Below are 20866 nucleotides of genomic sequence, written 5' to 3'. Positions count from 1 at the left end.
TTGTCTCACACATGAGCTTTTGGGGGACAACTCACATCCAAACCATAAAATTACCATTCAATGAAGGTATTAAGATTATTGGCAGAGATAAGACAGATTGTCTTCCAGATGTTCATTTACAGTATATCACTGAAAGAAATAATGTAAGTCCCAGTTTTACTCCTTGTGGAGGGGAGAGTGAGTATTTGTCACATGAGCAAAGATGGTGAGTGATGTCACTGTGTGGATGATAGATTCCACTTCCTTCGTTTCCTTCTTTAGCTATTAACACTTTCTCTGTCCCAAACTGCCTCTACCCAGCTGCTGGATTTAGGGTGAGTGTTCAGTGAATGCAAGTCTGTCTGTAAGTTTATGGCTGGGTAGCTGAAGCAGTGTTTCCATAACAGAATGAAGGTTTCTACACATTTGTTCATAGTCTTTGGCATATAGCAGATGTTCCCAAGAATTTCTTAGCATGAGTCAGGGTGGACAGATGATTAAAAACTCATTATTTGGGAATTTGTTGATTTTCTCCATAAATGCTTTCTATAGCAGGGGAAGGGAAAGTGTAGACACAAACTCAATACTCATTAAAGTCACAGATAATAACTTGGATGGATAAACAAATGTAGGACCCAAAAGAATGGAGATAGGTTGAAAACATAGGCAAATTCTAAAAGATAAAATTTAATACTCACCTTCAAGATGGGAGAAAAATGGGTGAACAGGAGTATGTATAAATACAGTTAGCTTTTCATTGTTTTTGTCACATTAGTGCCAACAAGACTAATATGATTCTAGATAAGCTCAATAAAGTGTACCAAAATAAAAAATAAAGGAAGCAATCATTTCACCCTACTCTGAGGTCACATCAGGACTACAATGGGTAATCCATACAACTGATAGAGAAAGGAAAGTATGGAGGTGGTAAGGTCTAGAGATCTTGTCACAAGAGGTATTTGATTAACTTCTGTGAGGGACGTGGTATGGCTGGAAGGCACAGACAAATATTTAAAGAACTGTTATATGGACTACTGAATGGATGGTATAGATGATCAGGCTTCTGTATTGGGGGTTCCATATCATGGATTGGACTGGCTACAGAAAGCATTTTCAGGGAAAAACATTTCATTGCTGTTGATGTGTACTGTATATTTAGGCCCACCATATTTATGTTTTGTTTGTACTGAACAGCTATAAACAGTTTTTCTTGTCATCATTTCCTAAACAACACAGCATAGCAACATACATTGTAATAGGTATCATGAGTAATCTACAGATGATTTATGCAAGAGGATGTGCATAGGTTGTATGCAAATACTATGCCATTTTATATAAGGGTCTTGAGCATTTGTGATTTTGATATCCATGTGGATCCTGAAACCAATCCCCCACGGACACAAGGGGATGATGACAATTTGATGGTTCCAAAGCAGAGCCAGAAACAGTACATAAAGTTTTGAAAGGAAGATTGGGATTCAATGCAAGGGAAAACTTCAGAAGGGGATAGGGGAGTAGGTTTCTCATGTTGACTATGTCCAAGAGGAGGTGTGTATGGCCCCTTATTAAGGATCTCCTACCAGATTGACCTAGAAGAATCTTCAGCTATAATTATAGATGAAACTTGAATGCTGCCTGTGGTTCACATGCTATGTAATAAAATAAAATCAACCCACATGACAGAGTAAGAGAATTGTGGTTCAAAGTTTCTAAGAGTAAACGATGACCAGTTCCCTCCATTCTCACAAGGACCTCAGGGCAAAATAGTTAGGCAGCTGTCCAAGGTGCTGGAAGGAGGTAGCCAATGTGGACAGTTGTGTTCCTGGGTTGTCATATTTATTGCTTGTTTTAATGTCTTCTGAATTTTAAGCTTTTCTGTTCCTTGTATCAATCAACACTACACACACACACACACACAAACACACACACGGCCCTTAGCTAAAACAATGAAAATTGCATAGGGAAGATGTCAGAGAGCTGGCTCTAAACTAGTACATAGGCTTCTTCTATCTCATCAAGGCAGTAAATGAATCCATTCCACTCTCAAAGGTTGGGCTTGGTATCTAAAGTTGGGTCATTTGGACAAATTACATTTATAGTAGAAACCAATTATTTTGAGGCAATTATACTGATTAGTCACAACTCTGCCCCTGTGTCTAAACATTCTGTGGATCTTGGGATATATAACACCAAATTTTATTGGATTTTTAATGTTTCTATGTACTTTGTAAACACTTTGTTTGGGGTCATCAGAAACTTATATATGATGTTAAGACCATTCAAAAGATAAGAAGGTAAAGTTAGGTTCTGCCCCCCTTAATGGCTGTACAGATTAGAGAAATTCTTGAAATGCTCTGAACCTTTATTTTCTTTCCTATGAAATAGAAGCATTACCTGCCTCCCACAATTGTTGCTAAGAACTAAAACTGATAATTTACATAAATCATCTGGCATGAAATTGAAGTAAACATTTATGGAACACTCTCCTATTGTCACCATTGTTGCAATAATAGTAATGATCTTTAATTTATGATTTGTCCTTTTATATTGGAGTAATAATGATCTCTTTCCAAAATCTTTGAGTAATTAAAACTGAAATTATTTTCCAGCTGACAAAGATCATAAGATATGCATGCAATAAATGTTCAATAGATGTTCACATACTAAAACCAAGTTATTTGAAACATTGACAAATTATTAAATTGGATTATTTAAATGAGCATAATTTTCATATAAACATGTAAAAATTATATATATATATATATATATACACACACACACACACACACACACACACACACACACACGCAGTAAATGGTGAGCTCAGCGAACCTGAGTTATCCAAACCCTGCACAATCTAAAAGTCTCAGGACTGGACTTTGACTGGGTCCTCTGAGCCCTTGGAATAGCATGCCTCATAAGAATGTCTTTGTACATCTAAGGCTTTAGGCTTTGCCAGATAGTTTATGCTAACCGTGTGATTTTACAGCAAATGGCTGTAAACCTAATTTTGGTATACCTAACTTTAGGTAACACTGTATCCGTTTGATATCTTCTGGAAGGTAGGTGGGGGACAGAGGCTGAAGATTGAGTAGCTAAGGTCAGTTACAGGAATTGCAGGCCTATGTGACTCACCAACCCCCCAATAAAAACTCTGGACACTAACCAGGAAGCTTCCTTGCCTGATAACACTTGCATATATTGTCAAATATCAGTACTGAGAAATTTAAGCTCTGTCCATATCATGTTACTCGTAAGACAGCCAGAAGCTTACACCTGGTCGCTTTGACTCCACCCCATGCACCTTTGTACTTTTGCTGATTTTTAATGTATCTTTTTGCTGTAATAAACCATAACTGTTAGTGTAACAATTTTGCTGTGTCTTATGAGTCCTATCAAATTATCAAATATAAAGGTGGTCTTGAGATCCCCCAATATAACATGTAATAACACTAAAATTTGTTATGTATACACCTGGCATTATTCTAAGAAGTTCTGTACATTTATGAACTTATTCCATTTTCACACCCCTAAGGGAGGATGCTATTATTGTTTCTATTGTATACATTTCTCCCCAACAGAAGGAATTTCTGTGAAGATCCCAAGACTCCAATGTTTCTCTCCATAAAAACATGGTGTAGAAATGCAGGAAAATGTAGAAATGCAGAAATGCAGAGATTCCCAAAGGGAAAAATTAAATAGTTCTTTTGAGTGTTCTGATTAGAGAGGGGAATAGAAATTCAGAATGCACCCAAGGCTTCAAAATTGTTGCCACCATGAGTTGTTTGTAAATGTGTTTTTCTCTCCTTCTTCATTAGATCTCAGTCCGTTGTAGAAGCTGGGACCCTGAAACATGAGGAGAAGGGAGAGAATGAGAACACTCAGCCTCTCTTGGCTCTGGACTGAACCCAGAGTCACCCAGATGCTCCTGCACACCGGCCTTCAGTGCTATCAGCTAAACAGGAAGCACACGCGCAACCGACCCACATGGACATGTGCATCCTGCCCGACGCGAGGTCCTCCACTCTTGACCCCAGAGATGACTGTCACCAGCCAAGGGTCTGAGCAGCCAAAGTTGAACAAGGATTTGAGAGATGCTTTTTTTTTTTAATTTTTTCTTTCTTTCTTTCTTTTATTTTTTTAAAAAATAAGGGGATTGGAAGATGAAGCAAGATTTTTGGCTTTTATGTTAAAAAAAAATTCTCTCCCCCACTACACTTAAAGTATCAAATGAATTTAAAAAGTGAAAAACTAAATTTGATTTACATACTGCATTAGGACAATGATTTTTCTGATAAATCACACAGGAATCTTCTTCAGTTTTTGCAAATTAAGTAAACACACCAGAGTCAAACTGTGCAGAGATGAGTATCAAGATTAATGCAATGCAGAACCCTGAGAAAACAGTATCTCCACTAATTTCCATTTTTATTGAATTATTTTCTTTGACCTCATCACCAGCATCAAATTGTTCAGCCTAAGAGCACATTCTCATAGGTCTGGCTATTTGCAAAGCTTTCTTATTTTGATATCCTGCGAAAAATGATTTTGAATTTACATCTTTTTGTTAGGTCACCAGCTGTATATGATGAGCTGACTTCAAAGGATGGCACATGCAGTTTGAAATATGATTATTTCATCTTAGCAATGGGGTGTACCATAGGCATCCTGAGAAGCTATTAGTCCAGAATGTGTCTGTAGAGAGAAGGGGTCTCTTTGAAAAATCATATCAGCGATTAATAAATCCATTCAAGTTGGCTCACTTGTGCCACTACAGCAAAGAAATATGTTACCCAACCATTTAACTCCCCACCGTCCTGCAATCATTGAAGGTATGGAGAAATGGCCCAGCCATTGCTGAGTGGGTAGATATCCAATCATGGATGGCTAAATATGCAAGTATTAAGATAAGACCAGGAATGCAGGATGAAATGCCAAAGATCATTTTATTTCTTTATCTATTCTCTGTAGAAATGGAATCTCCAACTATACATTCAAAGGAAATTAGATATAAAATGAACAGATATCAAAGAATATGATATCCTTATTTGTGCCATGTTTCACAAGACCAGTTGTATATTTTTAGATATCTCTGATTTGACCAGCATGACATTGACATTTATTAGTTGGATCAATTAATGCTCAGTGTCAAATAAAAATATTTTAGTTGGTAATGGACAGTAAAATGATTTTGCATTTTAAATATTTGGAAAATATTTGGGAGGGTTGATTTGTTAGCTGAACAATTCAAAGGAAAGAAGTGAGTGATTTAGCTGGCCATAATCACCCCCAATAGATATTGCTAATCTTAACCATTGATTACACTCTTTCTCCATGGATCTAATGTTTTAATTTTTTTCTACTGGGAGAAAATAATAAGTCATTTTTATATTTCACCCTTGAAGAAGAAATAAATTAAAACAATTAAAAATGCCTCAATCATATCACAGTATAAATAAGACATGTTCATTTTGTGTAGACATTTCAAATCCAAGATAAAAACACTGAAATAATTCTATGAATGCAATCTGAAATATTTTTCTTATGTACCAATATACAGGTAAGGAAAAGGAAGAATTGAAATGAATGAAAAAATCCACTTTATTGCTTGGGTTTATAAAACAGATGTGGGATACAAATATTAAAAAGGCTATTGGGAGTCAGTTATTGACAGCCCTTTGCGGCAGTAATAATACTCTGGCTTTTCATTTGGAAATATTTAGAATCTTATTGTAGTGACCCAATTTTAAATAACACATTATATTTGCCAAGTTAAGAGTTAGTTTTTACTCTTTCCCAGAATTTTATTAAATGAATGTAAGATGATGGTTCAAAAAATCAGAACTTATGGTTTGAATTTCTTTATGTGTATGCAATATACATAGCAAACCAAATTCAGTAAGTGACATGAATGTTACTACATGAACACTGGATTGTATTGCCCTTTGTCAGTCATTTCCTCTGTTTAATAAATACTGAAGAACACAAATGCCTTTTTATTTCTGTAATTAATTTTGATATTTTCCCTCCCATGTCTCTCCATCTGGTTTAGTGGGATTTTTGAACACTGTCAAAATGTAACAGGACAAATACTTTAGGAACACGAAAAATATTTTGCAAGCCCTTCTATCAAAAGTTAATGCCATTAAGGTCAAGGAAAAAAGTTCACTTTCAGCATTAAAGAATTACTCGTTAAATAAGATAAAGCCTCTTCCTTTGTCATTAGAGGGGAAAGAAAGCACAAGTGTTTCTTTCTACCTGTGCATGAAATCCAGTGACCTATGTGCCACTTCTGTAGCATTTTTGTTCATATTGGCTTAGAATTCAGTGCAGGTATATCATTACATTCTTATAGCTAACACTTTTTGCTTTAATTTTAAAGACATAAAATCAAATGCATTCGTATTTTATTACATTTTGACTTGATTGTCTTTGGAATGAGCAGGCAAGATCACTTTCAACAGTTATTTCTAACATTAAAACTAAGTATGAGTATTAATTTTTATTTAAAAAATGATGTTTAAATGGCAGAAGTTTCTCAAGATAGGGAGATGGAAGAGTTCTTCAAATTCTTTCAAAGCGGAAAGCAATCTCATCTCCTACACTTGGCACAAAGATCCTAGCATTCCTGGGAATCATCTACTCTGCTACTCCATATTTACAAAATTTATATGCAAACCATCTAAAGAATGGAAAGTGCTATCTTCTTGCCATTCACTCAGATCTACAATAGGTGAAGACACTCTTGATTCCCAATCAATGATGTCACAGAAGGCAGAGAGGCTCTTGCCACTACCTATTGACTTATCCTTTGAAAGAATTTTTACTTCCGCACATTTTCCATTATTTGCAGCAAGCCCTAATACTTGGCATTAAAAAATTTACATGTGACATTTTGATATCATAATATAAAATATTTCATGTCCTTTTTTCAATGTAAAAAATTTCTCTTAGAAAGCAGCAAGATTTTTGAAATATTTCCACCATTAGCACACTAAGCAGAGCAAAAACTGGAGCTCAATGAAGATAAAGAAGCAAACAGACTCAAGGGCAAGAATCAGCACAGGTCATAGATTACAGGCATAATTACACTTTTCTCTTTTTGCATTAGGAAAATAAAATGGTCATTTTAATGAGTGTTTTTTACTAAAAAAAAGATTAAAATAAAGAAGTCTGAGTTCACCAGGAAATTTGCTATAAAATGACTAGAAGTAAAGCATTTGCAAAGCTTGTCATTAAAGTCGACAAAAAAGTAGTGGTACGTAATGCCAAAATAGTTTAGCTACCTTAGAAAAATATAAATGCATAGAAAAATTACAAACTTAAGCAATCCATTCACAGTTTCTACATATGTTCTTATTGTTCACTGATTCAGACGTATTCTGTGTGGAAAAAATATCTTTGGCTGGCAAGGTAGAAGCTATCAAGTGTTCACCCTAAATATGGGCATATGATCAGTACTGTCATGGGATGAAACACAGCAGGGTGTTTTCTAAATGAATTGCTGTGAAGCAAATATTCCCTTTAGTATCTTTTAACCCTGGGAGGAAGCTCAGAATTTTTCAGGCTGCAAGTTGAGGGAATTAAGAGCCACGGTATTTGAACTATCTCCACATCAAAGGGATCCAGAAAGGTAGCCTCTCTCCAGAGTGTCCCAAGTTGGCATGAATTCCTGCTAAATGGCTGGAAGGCTGCGTCTCTGCTGGGGAGTCAGTTCTGGGTGCCACACATCCACGATGAATATCAGCCGGAAAGACGAGGCGTCCTGCCACACCTCATGCTCAAAGGAGTCGTCAAAGATGAGCACCTTGCCTTCTTCCCATGTCCTGGAACAGACAAACATGAACTTTGAGTAGAGCTTTGGGATGGGGGGGGCGTTCAGATATCTGAGGATCAATTACTGTCCACATGCAGGAAGCCCCTTTTATGACAAACTTTCAGATAGAATCAGGACACTTAAGCCTGAATTTATTCTTCCTTTGATGATTAAGAAAGAATTTCAGCTGGGGTTGTGGTTCAGTGGTAGAGCACTTGCCTGACCTATGGGAGGCACTGGATTCAATTCTCAGCACATAAAAAATAAATAAAGTTATTGTGTATCTCTACAACTAAACTATTTATTAAAAGAGAAAGAATTTCAGGATGTTTATTATGAATATCAGTTTTCATTGCCCTACACTGAAGTTGTGCAAAAGGCTGGGGATAGGTGATGAGGCATTCTGTTCTTATTTCAAGCCCTGTAATTATTCCAGCCAGTCCTAAGAGATGCTTGTTTAGTTAGGTAAGCATTTACATGCATGCCCTGGTGGCTCCCATACAGGACAACTTCCTGTTCAGTGACTCCATGGACTACACACCTCCAAATGATTCTTTAGCTCCTTTCTTTGTTCAAGTTTCATTTTATGGAAGAAATGAGTCTTAAATCCAGTGACCAGAAAGTAGGTAACCAAATGAGGTGTTTCCCCACTAGTATTCTGGATGAGAAAAATGGGCAGATTGGGAATGAATTTTGTTTATATTTTTAGCATCATCTGCTATGCAAGTGGGTTATCCATGGAATATTTTAAATCAATGCTACAAAACATCCTATAGAGCCTCTAGCACTTCCTCCTAAGTGATCTGTATGGGGACCAGGATCTAAATATAATGCTAGTCTAAACAAAGCAATATGCAGATAGAATATGCAGGAGAAGCCAGTTACATGATGTCTTTCTAATCCTAAGTAAGTTTATAAGCTATGAGTTTATGATCATCTTTTTATAAAGTGAATATTACTTTTAAGATATATATTAATTATGATATTAATACATTAAATGCTAAGTTATGCTTTTATAGTGAAATTTTCACTAAATTTTCTATAGATATTAAAGTTTCACTTAAGCATTTGAAATTATCCTGCATTAGTAAATAGTCACATTTATAACATGAGAAATGATAGTTTGATTTCAAGTAACCATATTATCACAGACACTTTTCTTCAGAAAATGACTGGTGTCATTTTATTTTCCTTACTAGATGAATTATCAATATAAATTGAGCAATATTCATATTTCAGGGCTTCTCAAGCTCAGCATTGATTATATCTGGATCAGATAATTTTCTGCTGTCTTGTGCAGGAAGATGTTTATTAGCATCCCTGACCTCCATTCACTAGATGGTAGTGCCATGCCCCATACCCCTTGTGACAATCAGAAGTGTTTCCAGTCATTACCAAATGTCCCAGGTTGGAGGGTTAGAAGGACAGGCAAAATCATTCCAGCAGAGAATAACTGACCTTTGAAGGAATCTGACAGTAAACATTACAAATTATTTTAAGTAACTGATAAAGTACCTAATACCTGCAAATTAAAGATACACCGAAGTTGTGAACCAAACTTCTACTTCTGCTTCCCACCTCTCCACTCCCCTTGACTATGCACTGTCTCAGCCTCCCCCCACCTCAATTTCCTGCACTCAGTAAATATGTGTTGCTTGGTTGTTTGACACAAGTCCTCTGAAGGTATAAAGAGTTTCATCCAAGGATAACAAAGGACAGAAATATAGACTCAGAAGCAAATGACAATCATTATCATGCAAAACCAAACCTGAAAAGAAAACTACAAATACCTGGTCCCTCCCAATAAAGAGGGGAATGACCCCTTGCTTCAACAGTTAGGCAGTCATTTTCTAGGTTTTGGTGTTGTCAGAGGGAACAGGCAATGGGCCCCAGATAAGCCTACTAGTTAGTTAGAAGAGAAATGTGCACTCAAAACAGAAGGCAGCACCCATGTTCACAGCAGCACTGTCAGAAGAGCCAAATGGCAGAAGCCACTCAAGTGTTCATCAGTGAATAGACAGATAAGCAAAATGTGGCACACACACACACAATGGAATAGTTATCCTCCTGACAAAGAAGGAGTTCTGACATTTGCCACATGGATAAACTTTGAGGTCATTATGCTAACTGAAATAAGACAGTCACAAAATAATTCCACTTTTATGAGGTCCTACAGTAATCAGATTCACACATGGAAAGAGGAATGGTGGTGGCCAGGGGCTGGAGGGAAGGAGATAGTACGGAGTTAGTGTTTAATGGGTGCAAAGTTCCAGTTTTACAAGCTGACAAGAGTTCTGGATATGGAGTAATGACTGTAGCACAAAGTCGATGAACTTAATGTCACTACACCAGACACTTAAGAGTTAAGATGGTTAACTCTTATGATATGCATATTGTACTGTATGTAAATCAAAAAGAAACAGAAAAACAAAGAGGATCGATCATATGGCAGAAGAGAAAGTTGGGAGAGGAACTTAACATAATGGTCTTTGAAGGAAGGAAGACTAAAATCTCTTGGCCCCAGCATTTATTGCTTATGTGACCTGGGGCGAGTTACTGATGCTCCTTGACTTACAGAGGGGCTGCAACCCGATAAACCCACCAAAAAATGAAAATACTCTAAATCATAAGTACATTCAATACACTTGCTCTGCCAAACATCATAGCTTAACCTAATCTACGTTAAACAAGCTCTGAGAACTTCCATTAGCCTCCAACTGGCCAAAATTATCTAATGCAAAGCCTGTTTCATAATAAAGTGTTAGCCAGTAGGAGTGGTGGGTGCCTGCAATCCCAGCGACCTGGGAAGCATATGATCGGTACATAACAGAAATTCAGCTAATGATAGAGGTTTTAAAACAAAGAAGAAAGTATAGAAAAAATAGGGAAATAATAAAAGAGGTGAAATATCTGGGAAGTAGTGTAATGCTACCAAGAATTAATTACCTTGACGACACTCCTCGTGAGACTTCATTTGAGAAAACTGAAAAAGGCGACAACACATCAAGAATCTTTACAGAATTTGTGAAGTATATTTTGTGCAGCAATGACAAGTGGTTCTCAAAGGTGTTTGGGGATGGCAGAGAATCTGAACGCTACTTTAAACACTGGAGGTAACTCTAAGAACTAAATAGAAAAATCTAGTTTTTACAAAGTGATGCTTTTCCCTAGATTCTGATGGTGTAACAAAACCAAAGACTGAGAAAAGTTCACAAACCTTAAACATTCCATTACTAAGTTCAGTTCCCTGTGAATTGGGAGAAGCTATTAGCATTGGAACATACTGGTCACTCATGGAGCACTAGTGCATGTAAGGGTAGGACTTAAGACGCACTAGCTTGTGGCTTTTCAGATATATTAAGTCAAGTATGGATTAGTGTTATCCATTAACTAATCTTTCTTTTTTTTTTTTTTTTAAAAAAAGAATTCTTGGAAGTACTACAAAGGGTTGTTAAGTGGCTTTTTAAAAAAATGTTCTAATTAGTTATACATGACAGTACAATGCATTTTGACACATCATACATAAATTGGGTGTAACTTCTCATTCTTCTGATTGTACATGATGCAGAGTCACACTAGTCATGTAGTCATATATGTACATAGGGTCATAATGTCTGATTCATTCTACTATCATTCCTACCCACATACCCACTCCACTCCAGGGTTAAAACAGACATATCACCTTCCTGAGAAAGGCTGAGGGTTCACACAGCAGAAAGAGTCAGGGCATGAAGATGTCAAACATCTACATGTCTCATTTGAATAAAAAACAAAGACTCATTAGAAGGCAAAGAAAGAATTTTTAGGCCACTCACCTTATGAGCAAAGCTCCACCAATTATAATTAAATTACAGTCAAATCATAACACACTAGAGCTAAAAAACAGCAAAGCTACTAGAGGTGGAATTTGAGAGTTCATCCTGAAAGAGGTCCCAGAACACTTCTCTGAAGACTCAGAAAAACTGTACTGGAGGTGGAGGGGGCTGGATGGCTACCTTGGCTTACTGTTAGAGTGTCTTGCCATCAAGTCTACCCCTGGTTTTTCAAAAGATAAAAGAATATGTGGTCATGCAATTAAGTAATATTATAAAATCCCGCAATTTCTCAAATTATTATAATTGTAATTAATGATAATGATATAATGGTGTCAGGGCATACTTAATGGCTATAATTTTCCAGAGAATTACCATTGATATTAATAATGCTAAGTAATGACACTAGATGGCCACAGAGTCTTCCACCTAAAACCTCAATAGATAATATTCAGTGACCTTTGCTAAAATGTTGTGAGTAGACAAAGGACATGGTTTCAATTTTCAGCCAAAGGAATCACATGGAGACAAGTCCAGCTCTCTCAGTGACAGGCTGATCCTAAGTAGGAAATCCCTAGATTGGCTTCACGGCAGACCAACACTTGAGTGTAAGATCATGGTTGTAGGGAACAATCCTGGTATTTGTAGATGCCAAGTTGAGGTGGCCAGCAAGGAATTTAAACCTGCTAAGTAGAATATAGGATAGGGTCAAGAGCTCAGGAAAAATTAAAACCAAAATGGAACACGGCTCAAATTAATTCTGCTTACTGAAGTTTCCTAGTTCTGACTTCATTGGAAACACTGACACACACTGCAAGTGAAATGTTAAATGGTGTTACCACCACTTCCTCTTAGAACTCTCTCTCTTCCTCATACACACAGACTTTCTTTTTCTGCAGAGAGCATTTCTCTGGAAGCTAGGACACCTGTGTTCTTGTTATGACTATTGCAAACTAGCACTTTACCCGTGGGCTTCAGTTTCCCCACCAGAGGCAGACAAGATGGACTCTAAGGCTCCTTACAGTATTAAAATTCTATTAATTCTCTGCACCGCATTTTTGGTTAGGACTTCATGCTTCATATTACATTTTACAGAATATATCTAACAAATCTTCATCTGAGATAAACATAGTATTTGTCGTTTTGTTTAACATCAAAGAGTACAAGGCTAGGGATGTACCTCAGTGGCAGATTGCACAATAAGCACATGCAAAGACCCGGATCCAACCCATGGCATGGCATGGTATGTGTGTGTGTGTGCGCACACACACACACACACACACAAAATCAGTCCACTAAAAGATGATCAATATCACAAAGAACCTCTTCTACCTCTAGGGCCTTTATTATAGACTGTCTTGGACACTGCTTGGTGTGGAGCCCAGTCTCTCAGTCCTTCATGGGGAGAGATCCCTTTCCTAACTCCTTCAAGCCTCCCTTCTCATGCCAGTCAGTCACATTTCAGGTGGCAAGACCTGCCGCAGTCTGGCTGGGCACAATCAGGAGCCACTTGTCAAAAGAAACTAACTTTATTTTTAGAACCACACACGCCAAACAAAACAGCCTCTCAGGAAAAATCCTCAGAGCCTCAACTGCCACCACCGGCTTTCCACACGCCTCTCTCTCCCACACCAGCTTCTCTCCACCTCCCACAATCCTCCTGCTCTTGAGGCCGATTGGCTGGGTCACGTGGGCGGAGCCAAAAAAGTCCCCCAATGAGTAGCTCCGTGGTCTGAAAGGGCAGGGAAACAGCCCAATGAGCATCACCGCAGAGGAGCCAATCAGCAAGATGTTGCTGGGGCCGCTGTGAGCCAATCATCAGCCGGCAGCTGGAAGTTTGCTGGCAGCTGGAAGTTTGCTGGGGCCCCTTCGGCTGCGGCTCTCAACAAAGACCCATCCCCAATATTGCAGGAATGTTTGGACTTGCTCCCTGGAACATCAAAGACAGATGTCCTGACTTCTGTAGCAGCCAGACAAGAGGATAATAAAAGTTCAAATATACAGAGTGAATGTTCTACAAAACACTTGGAAATACAGTTCTGAGTGCATTCATATGGATTGTTTTAATTCTCAAAACCACACAAGTGGACACATTTGTTCTTCCCATTTTATAGATGAGGAAATTGAGGCTTAGTAAGATTGTGTGAGTTGTGCAAAGCTGAACTTAGTAAGAGGGAAAGCAAAGTCGTGTGACTTCAGTGTAGGTGCATCTTCCTGGCAGAAACATTATTATATATAGTCATTGGTGCTAGAGCCTTATTAAGAAAATCATGAGTTAAAAAGTCTTTGGGGCCAGCCCAGGAGCTTCCACATCATTTACTACTGCTATAGGAAAATGGACTCCAACTTCTCAAGTTATTTCAATGAACAAATGCTTGGACTACAATCCATTTTCAGTGTAGGAACTGCCAATCCCTTTGGAGGAGTAGTTATGCATGTGTGTGAATTCTAGCTACTTGTGTGTAGGAACAGCAATAAACACCTTTCCCCTCTAAAAGAAAAGGGCTTACACACTTTAATGATGTGTTTAACAAACCAAGTTATTCAACTGCAGTAAGACAGAGGACAAAATATTACTATTCAGCAGCAAGTAAACCTTCAGGAAAACATCCCATCTAGTTAAAAAAACAAAATAAAAATAAACAAACCAAGGAAGATGGATTGAATATATTTGGTTCTAAATGATTTTTTAATTTATCACTTCTATAATGTGATCTGGAAGTTTTAAGACTTAGCTCTTCTTCTGACTTTGTGAAAACAGAACAAAATAAATATCGCCTATGAACAATTTATGATGGATTAAAAAATTAAATTTTTCTTAACCATTAATTTTTTTAGCATGACTTCTATATAATCTTCCTAGTTGGAACCTTGAGAGATTAATGAAAATATATGTTATAAAATGCTTGAGGCCTTAGGAAAAAGGCATTATTTCTACAGCAATTCAGAGATAAATTAAATGACTGGTTGCCAGTTCCCATCTTCACTGTCACTCAGCGACACACTAATGCCAACATGTGCTTTCCCAGCTACCTGTCAGTCTCATCCAACATCTCAGACTGGTACTTTGTGGGCAGCCAGGCAGTTTCCAGGAGAGCTGTGAGGTCACAGGTCATTTGCTTGGCACATTTTCAGCATATTTTGGAAGGACCTCCTAGAGACTGGGAATTGCTTTCCTGTCCAGAAGCCCCTAAGCTCACATAACTCAGTCACTCCGTAGGGTAACAATTTCCGCTTACTGGCAGCATGTTTACCCACTGGCTGAAGTTTATTCGGCTCCGGATCAAAGTTGATAATGAGCTCATCTTACACCTGACAAAGCACAGCCTGCCCTAGGCCCAGAAATGGAGATTTCCCAGATGATTTCTCTGCCGTTACTCAACTGTCTGAAATGAAAACTGGCATCCAAAATTTCACAATGATCATCTTAAAACTACAGCCTGAGGGCTGGGGTATAACTAAGTGGTAAAGCACTTGCCTAGCATGTCCAAGGTCCTCGGTTTGATCCCTAGTATTAGGGGTGGTCAGGGGAAGTGAAGATTGCTGAGGGTATAGCTCAATGTCACAGAGCACTTGCCTAGCAGGTATAGCATGTAGGAGACCCTGGGTTCAACCCCAGCACTGGAAAAAAAAAAAAAAAGGTACAGCATGCAGCATGATCTCATTCTACAACAACAATATATATGTTGTGAGGTTAGGTTATGTGTAGGAACATAGACTTCCAAGCTAGAAAGCCTGGGATGAGACTGTGATTCTAATATTGTAGTGGGTTGAAAGCCAATGCTGTCCCCACAGAAGAGAGATCCACCCAGAACCTAATTTTACAAAAGGGAATTTGCAGATATAATCAAGTTTATGATTTTGAGATGAGATCATCCTGGATTAGGTTGGTCCCTAAATCCAATGATATGTGTCCTTACCAAAGAAGAGAAGAGAAGGTACAGGGAGGAGGTTAATACAGAGGCAGAGCCCAGAGCTATGTATCTACAAGCCAAGTACCACCCCCAGGACTGCCAGCTGCCATTGGGAGATAGGGGAGAGGAATGGATTCTCTCTCCCAGCCACTGGAAGGAACAGACTACATTCATTTCAGACCCTGGTCGGCAGAATAAATTTTTATTGCTTTAAGTCTTGCAGTTTGTGGTAATCTGTTATGACAGCCCTAGGAAACTCATACTAATATTGACTTTGGACAAAAACTCATCTTTATGTCTCAGTCTTCTCAGCTGTAAAATAGGGATTTTAATGATCTTAATTGCAAAGGATTGTTGTAAGACTTAATGAGTGAACATAATGTAGAGTGCTTAGAACTGCATGGCACAGCTATTATTATTGGCACAATACATATTACTACTATATCTGTAATCATTGTGAATGTGCATATATAGCATTGATGAGAATCTGGGCAGTATCTCTGGGTATTGGGATAAAAAAATAATCCTTTTTTATCGTTTTTCTCTGTGCTTTACAAATTGCGTACAAGGGTCATGTATCAGTTTTGCAATCCGAAGGCATTTGTGAATTTGGAATGATTGTTTTATTTATGTTACAAAGTTTGCAGAATTACAAATTCATCATAAGTTACAGCTGCACTATTTTGGAGTGATGGAATATTTTAACAACATGCCCTTTTGCATGCTGTTCTCATGGCCCTGAAGAAACAGAAATATGCTTATTAATGCCTAAAAACTACAATGTACAAATTAGTACTACAGTTAACCTACTCTTTGGGAGTAGATAAGAGTACTTGTCTCCCCCACTATCATTATTGGAAGTGGCAGGTTGAAGGACCTCAGAATTATAATTTCAGAACATGGTCCAAAAAATTGCTTCCCATTGTCTAGAACAAAGAAGGCTAATGTCTTGGTACATGTGTTTCTCCTTTCACACTAATAGCACTTCTACAATGATTTTATACATAAGTCTGATTTTGAGTTTATAAACTGACTACTTTTCAGATAACTAAGTATTTTCATTAAATATTACACAGCACTTGAATCAACCCATTTCTCTTATGAGAAACATTATTTCTGTAATGAATTATGAAGCCCAGCCTAACCACCACTGAATGAGAATAGTTGAAGATGATAAAGATTCATTGAACAACAGTTGAATTCACTGTCTTCTCGTACTCATGGAAACTTCTCAAAAATAGATTGTATTTTAGGCCACAAAACAACTGTTAGGAAAAAAAAAACTGATACAATTCCTCACATCTTATCTGATCACACTGGGATGAAATTAAAAGTCAACATCAAAGAAACCCTACAGAATACCACATGGGATTCAATAATGCACTTTTGAATGATGAATGAATGATAGAAGAAATCAGAAGAGAAAATAAAAAATTCTTAGAATCAAATGAGAATAATGATATACCAGAACACTTGGGACACTATGAGGATAGTTCTGGGATGAAAGTTTATAGATATGAGTGCCCATATAAGAAAATCAGAAAGATCTCAAATAAATAACCTAGTGATGCATCTCAAGGCCCTTGAAAAACAAGAACAAACCAATTCCAAAATGATTAGAAGGAAGGGAATAATTAAGATCAGAGCCAAAATTGATGAAATAGAAAATTTAAAAAAAATACAAGAATCAATGAAACTGAGTTGGTTCTTTGAAAAGACAAACAGGATGGATAAACCTGTAGCCAAACTAACTAAAAGAAAAAGAAAAAGTGAGAAGATTCAAGTCAATGAAATTAGAGATGCAAAAGGAGAAATCACCACAGAAATCCAGAGGATCATTAGAAATTATTTTGAAAATGTTATTCTAATAAATTGGAAAATCTAATGGAAATAGATACATTTGTAGACACATATGGTCTGCCAAAATTGAAGAGGACACCGTAAATCTAAACAGACCAGAACTAGTAGTGAGACAGAAGCAGTAATAAAAAGCCTAAGGCAAAAAAAGCCCAGGACCAGATGGATTAAAAGTTGAATTCTACCAGTCTTTTAAGGAAGAACTCATGCCAATACTTCTTAAATTATTCTATGAAATAATAAGGTGTGGAATAGTTCCAAATCATTCTATAAAACCAGTGTCATCCTCATACCAAAACCACAAAAAGACATATCAAGGAAAGAAAACTACAGAACAATCTTTCTGATGAATGTCAATGTAAAAATTCTTCATAAAAATGAGCAAATTGTATTCAACAACATGTTAAGAAGATTGTACATTATGACCAAGTTGGTTTTATTCCAGGGATGCAAGGATAGTTTAACATATGCAAATAAATATATGTAATTCACCAAATAAATAGAACTAAGGACAAAAATCACAGACTCTTTAATAAATGCAGAGAAAGCCTTTGACAAAATTCAGACTCATTATTCATGATGAAAATACTGAAAAAACTAGAAATGTAAGGAACTTACCTCAACATCATAAAGTCCATGTACAACAAATCCCAAACCAACATCACAGTACATGGAGAAAAACTGAAAGCATTTCCTTTAAAACTGAGAACAACTTAAAGATGTCTACTCTTTCTACTCTTATTCAATATATTATTATATTGAATATATTAAATATATTATATACAGATGTTCTAGTCAGAGCAATTAAGCTAAAGAAGGAAATACAAGGTATAAAAGTAGGAAAGGAAGAAATCAAATTATCACTGTTTTCAGATGATACGATCCTGTACTTAGAAGATCCAAAAAGTTCCACCAGAAGACTGTTAGAGCTTATAAACAAATTCAGCAAAGTAGCAGGTTACAAAATGAGCTTAAAAAATCAATAGTTTTCTTATACAACAATAATGAATCTGTGAAGAAAGAAATCAGGCAAGCAATTCTATTCACAATAGACTCAATAAAAACAAACAAAAAACCCTAGAAATAAATTTAACCAAGGAGGCAAACAACCTCTACAATGAAAATTAAGAACACAGAACAAAGAAACTGAATAAGGAACAAGAAGATGGAAAGATCTCCCATGTTCACAATAGGCAGAATTAATATTGTTAAAATGGTCATATTGCCCAAAAGCAATATACAGATTCAATATAGTTCCCATCAAAAATATCAACGACATTTTTTCACAGAACTAGAAAACAAAGTCCTAATATTCATTTGGAAGAATAAAGGACCCAGAATAGTCAAAGCAATTCTAAGTCAAAACAACAACAACAACAAAACAATGTTAGAGGCATTGACTTCAAATTATACAACACAATGGTAGTAGCAAAAATTTCATGGTATGACATAAAAACAGTTAGATAGAAAAATGATACAGACTAGGAGACACAGAGACAAATTCACACAGATACAGTCATCTAGTCCTTGACAGAGGTGGCTAAAACATACATTAGAGAAAAAAATAGCCTTTTGAACAAATTATGCTGGGAAAACTGGTTATCCACATGTAGAAGAATGAAACTACACCCTTGTCTCTCATCATGCACAAAAATCAACTCACAATGAATCAAAGACCTTGGAAGTAGACCAGAAACTATGAACTCCTAGAAGATAATGTAGGGTCAACACTGCAACACACACACACAGTCAATGACTTTCTCAATAGGACACCTAGAGCTCAGGAAATAATGCCAAACGTTAATAAATGGGATTATATTAAATTAAATAGCTTCTGCACAGCAAAGAAAACAATTAGGAATGTGAAAAGAGAACCCAGAGAATGGGAGAACATCTTTATTAGCTACTTTTCTGACAGAGGATGAATATCCAGAATATACATAGAACTCAAAAAATGTAACACTAAAAAACCAAATAGCCAATTAATAAGTGGGCAAATGAACTAAATAGACACTTTTCAAAATAAAAAATATAAATGGCCATCAGATAAAATTTTAAAAAAATGAACACTTTTACATATGGAAATCAGTATGTAGTTTCCTCCAAAGAATAGGAATGAAACTACCATATGACTTAGCTGTACCACTCTTTGGTATCTTAAAAAATTAAAGTCATCACACTATAACAGCACATGCATATCCGTGTTTATAACAGCATAATTCACAATAGCCAATTTATGGAACCAGCCTAGGCGTCCATCACCAGATGACTGGATAAAGAAAATGTGGTATGTATACACAATGGAGTTTTATGTGACCATAAAAAATAAAATATTTCATTTGCAAGAAAATGGATAGAACTTGAGGACATTATGTTGTAAAATAAACCAAACTCAGAAAATCAAGAATCATGTTTTCTTTCATATGTTGAAGCTAGAGAGATAAAAGGAAAAGAAAGGTAGGGGAAATCTCACGAAAGTCAAAGGAAGATCAGTAAAATAGAGAAAGGGGACCAGTGGGAGGGAGGAGGGGAGGAAAAGGAGAAATCGGGAATGATATTGGCCAGATTATACTGTAATATCATGTGCATGTATGCATATGTAACACAGACCCCACCATTATGTATAATCATAATGTACCAATATAAATATGGATTAAGGAGGAGGAAGATGTAACATGGCTTACTGCAAGTGCAAAAAGAGATGTGGAACAGGACTACTGACAGGCAGTCATGATGGGACACAGGGGCATGGCACTCCCTGGCTTTTTAGGCATGAGAGAACCTGAAAGGTCATATCCTCCACAAACTTGCTTCCCTGTCCTCCAAATAGGCAGGTGGGTAGTAGTAAGTGTTTTTTCATAACGACCATGAATTTTCGAAGTATACCATCTGCAAATTATTGCTATCAGTATCTCCTTACTGTCACTTGAACTAGGTTGCATTTTAGCGTAACAGAAGCTGAGGGGCTGCTAAGCTAAGGCTCACATTCAAGCTCCCCTTCTGGGTGAGCTGTGAGAAACTGTAGGTGAAAACTGTTAAGCTGGAAGTGTTTTAAACTTCAGGGAAGATGCTGGCAGTGGTTTTCATTTTTGAGCATGGTCATGAGGTCATGCTGGAAGTCTGGAGGGGGGAATGAACCTACCGATGTGCTCCTGGAAAAGTCTCCCAGAATGTTGGCTCTCAAGGACTTAACATTTGAGCCTCTGGTGCTGTCCACTTGCTCCCCTGCTTGACCACCATACTCATTCTTCCAATCTGGGCTTTCTCCTGTCTCAGGAGAAAATCCTGAAGACTAGGATCAGTTTCATACCTTCCTTCTCCTGGCCAGTACTCAAGGGGATTTTTATCTAATATTTATAAGCAGAATAGACATGAAATAGAAAAGAAGGAAAGAAGAAAAGGAGAGATGAAAGGCTGAAAGGGAGAGAGGGAGAGGAGGAAGACAGGAAGGAAGGGGGGGAAGAAAGAGAGAGAGAGATAGAAAGAGA

General features: G+C 37.1%; 2 protein-coding genes across 12 annotated transcripts in view; one reads left to right on the top strand and one right to left on the bottom strand.

The window, feature by feature from the left end:
• The window catches only part of Clvs1 (clavesin 1), a 196251-nt gene extending 191968 nt beyond the window's left edge, over positions 1–4283 (top strand). For both annotated transcript variants that reach the window (XM_015485753.2, XM_048783022.1), the window contains exon 6: positions 3798–4283. In XM_015485753.2, coding sequence (XP_015341239.1) covers positions 3798–3885 — 88 coding nt within the window. In that variant the 3' untranslated portion in view covers positions 3886–4283. The remainder of the gene's footprint in view (positions 1–3797) is intronic.
• Positions 4284–4906: 623 nt separating this feature from the next.
• Asph (aspartate beta-hydroxylase) overlaps positions 4907–20866 on the bottom strand; it is a 214376-nt gene continuing 198416 nt past the window's right edge. For all 10 annotated transcript variants that reach the window (XM_048783014.1, XM_048783017.1, XM_048783020.1 and 7 more), the window contains one exon: positions 4907–7805. In XM_048783014.1, coding sequence (XP_048638971.1) covers positions 7655–7805 — 151 coding nt within the window. In that variant the 3' untranslated portion in view covers positions 4907–7654. The remainder of the gene's footprint in view (positions 7806–20866) is intronic.

The sequence above is a fragment of the Marmota marmota genome, unplaced genomic scaffold, assembly GCF_001458135.2.
Source record: "Marmota marmota marmota unplaced genomic scaffold, marMar, whole genome shotgun sequence".
NCBI lineage: Eukaryota > Metazoa > Chordata > Mammalia > Rodentia > Sciuridae > Marmota > Marmota marmota.
The sequence above is the reverse complement of the archived record's forward strand: the minus strand, read 5'-3'. Positions and strand labels throughout refer to the sequence as shown.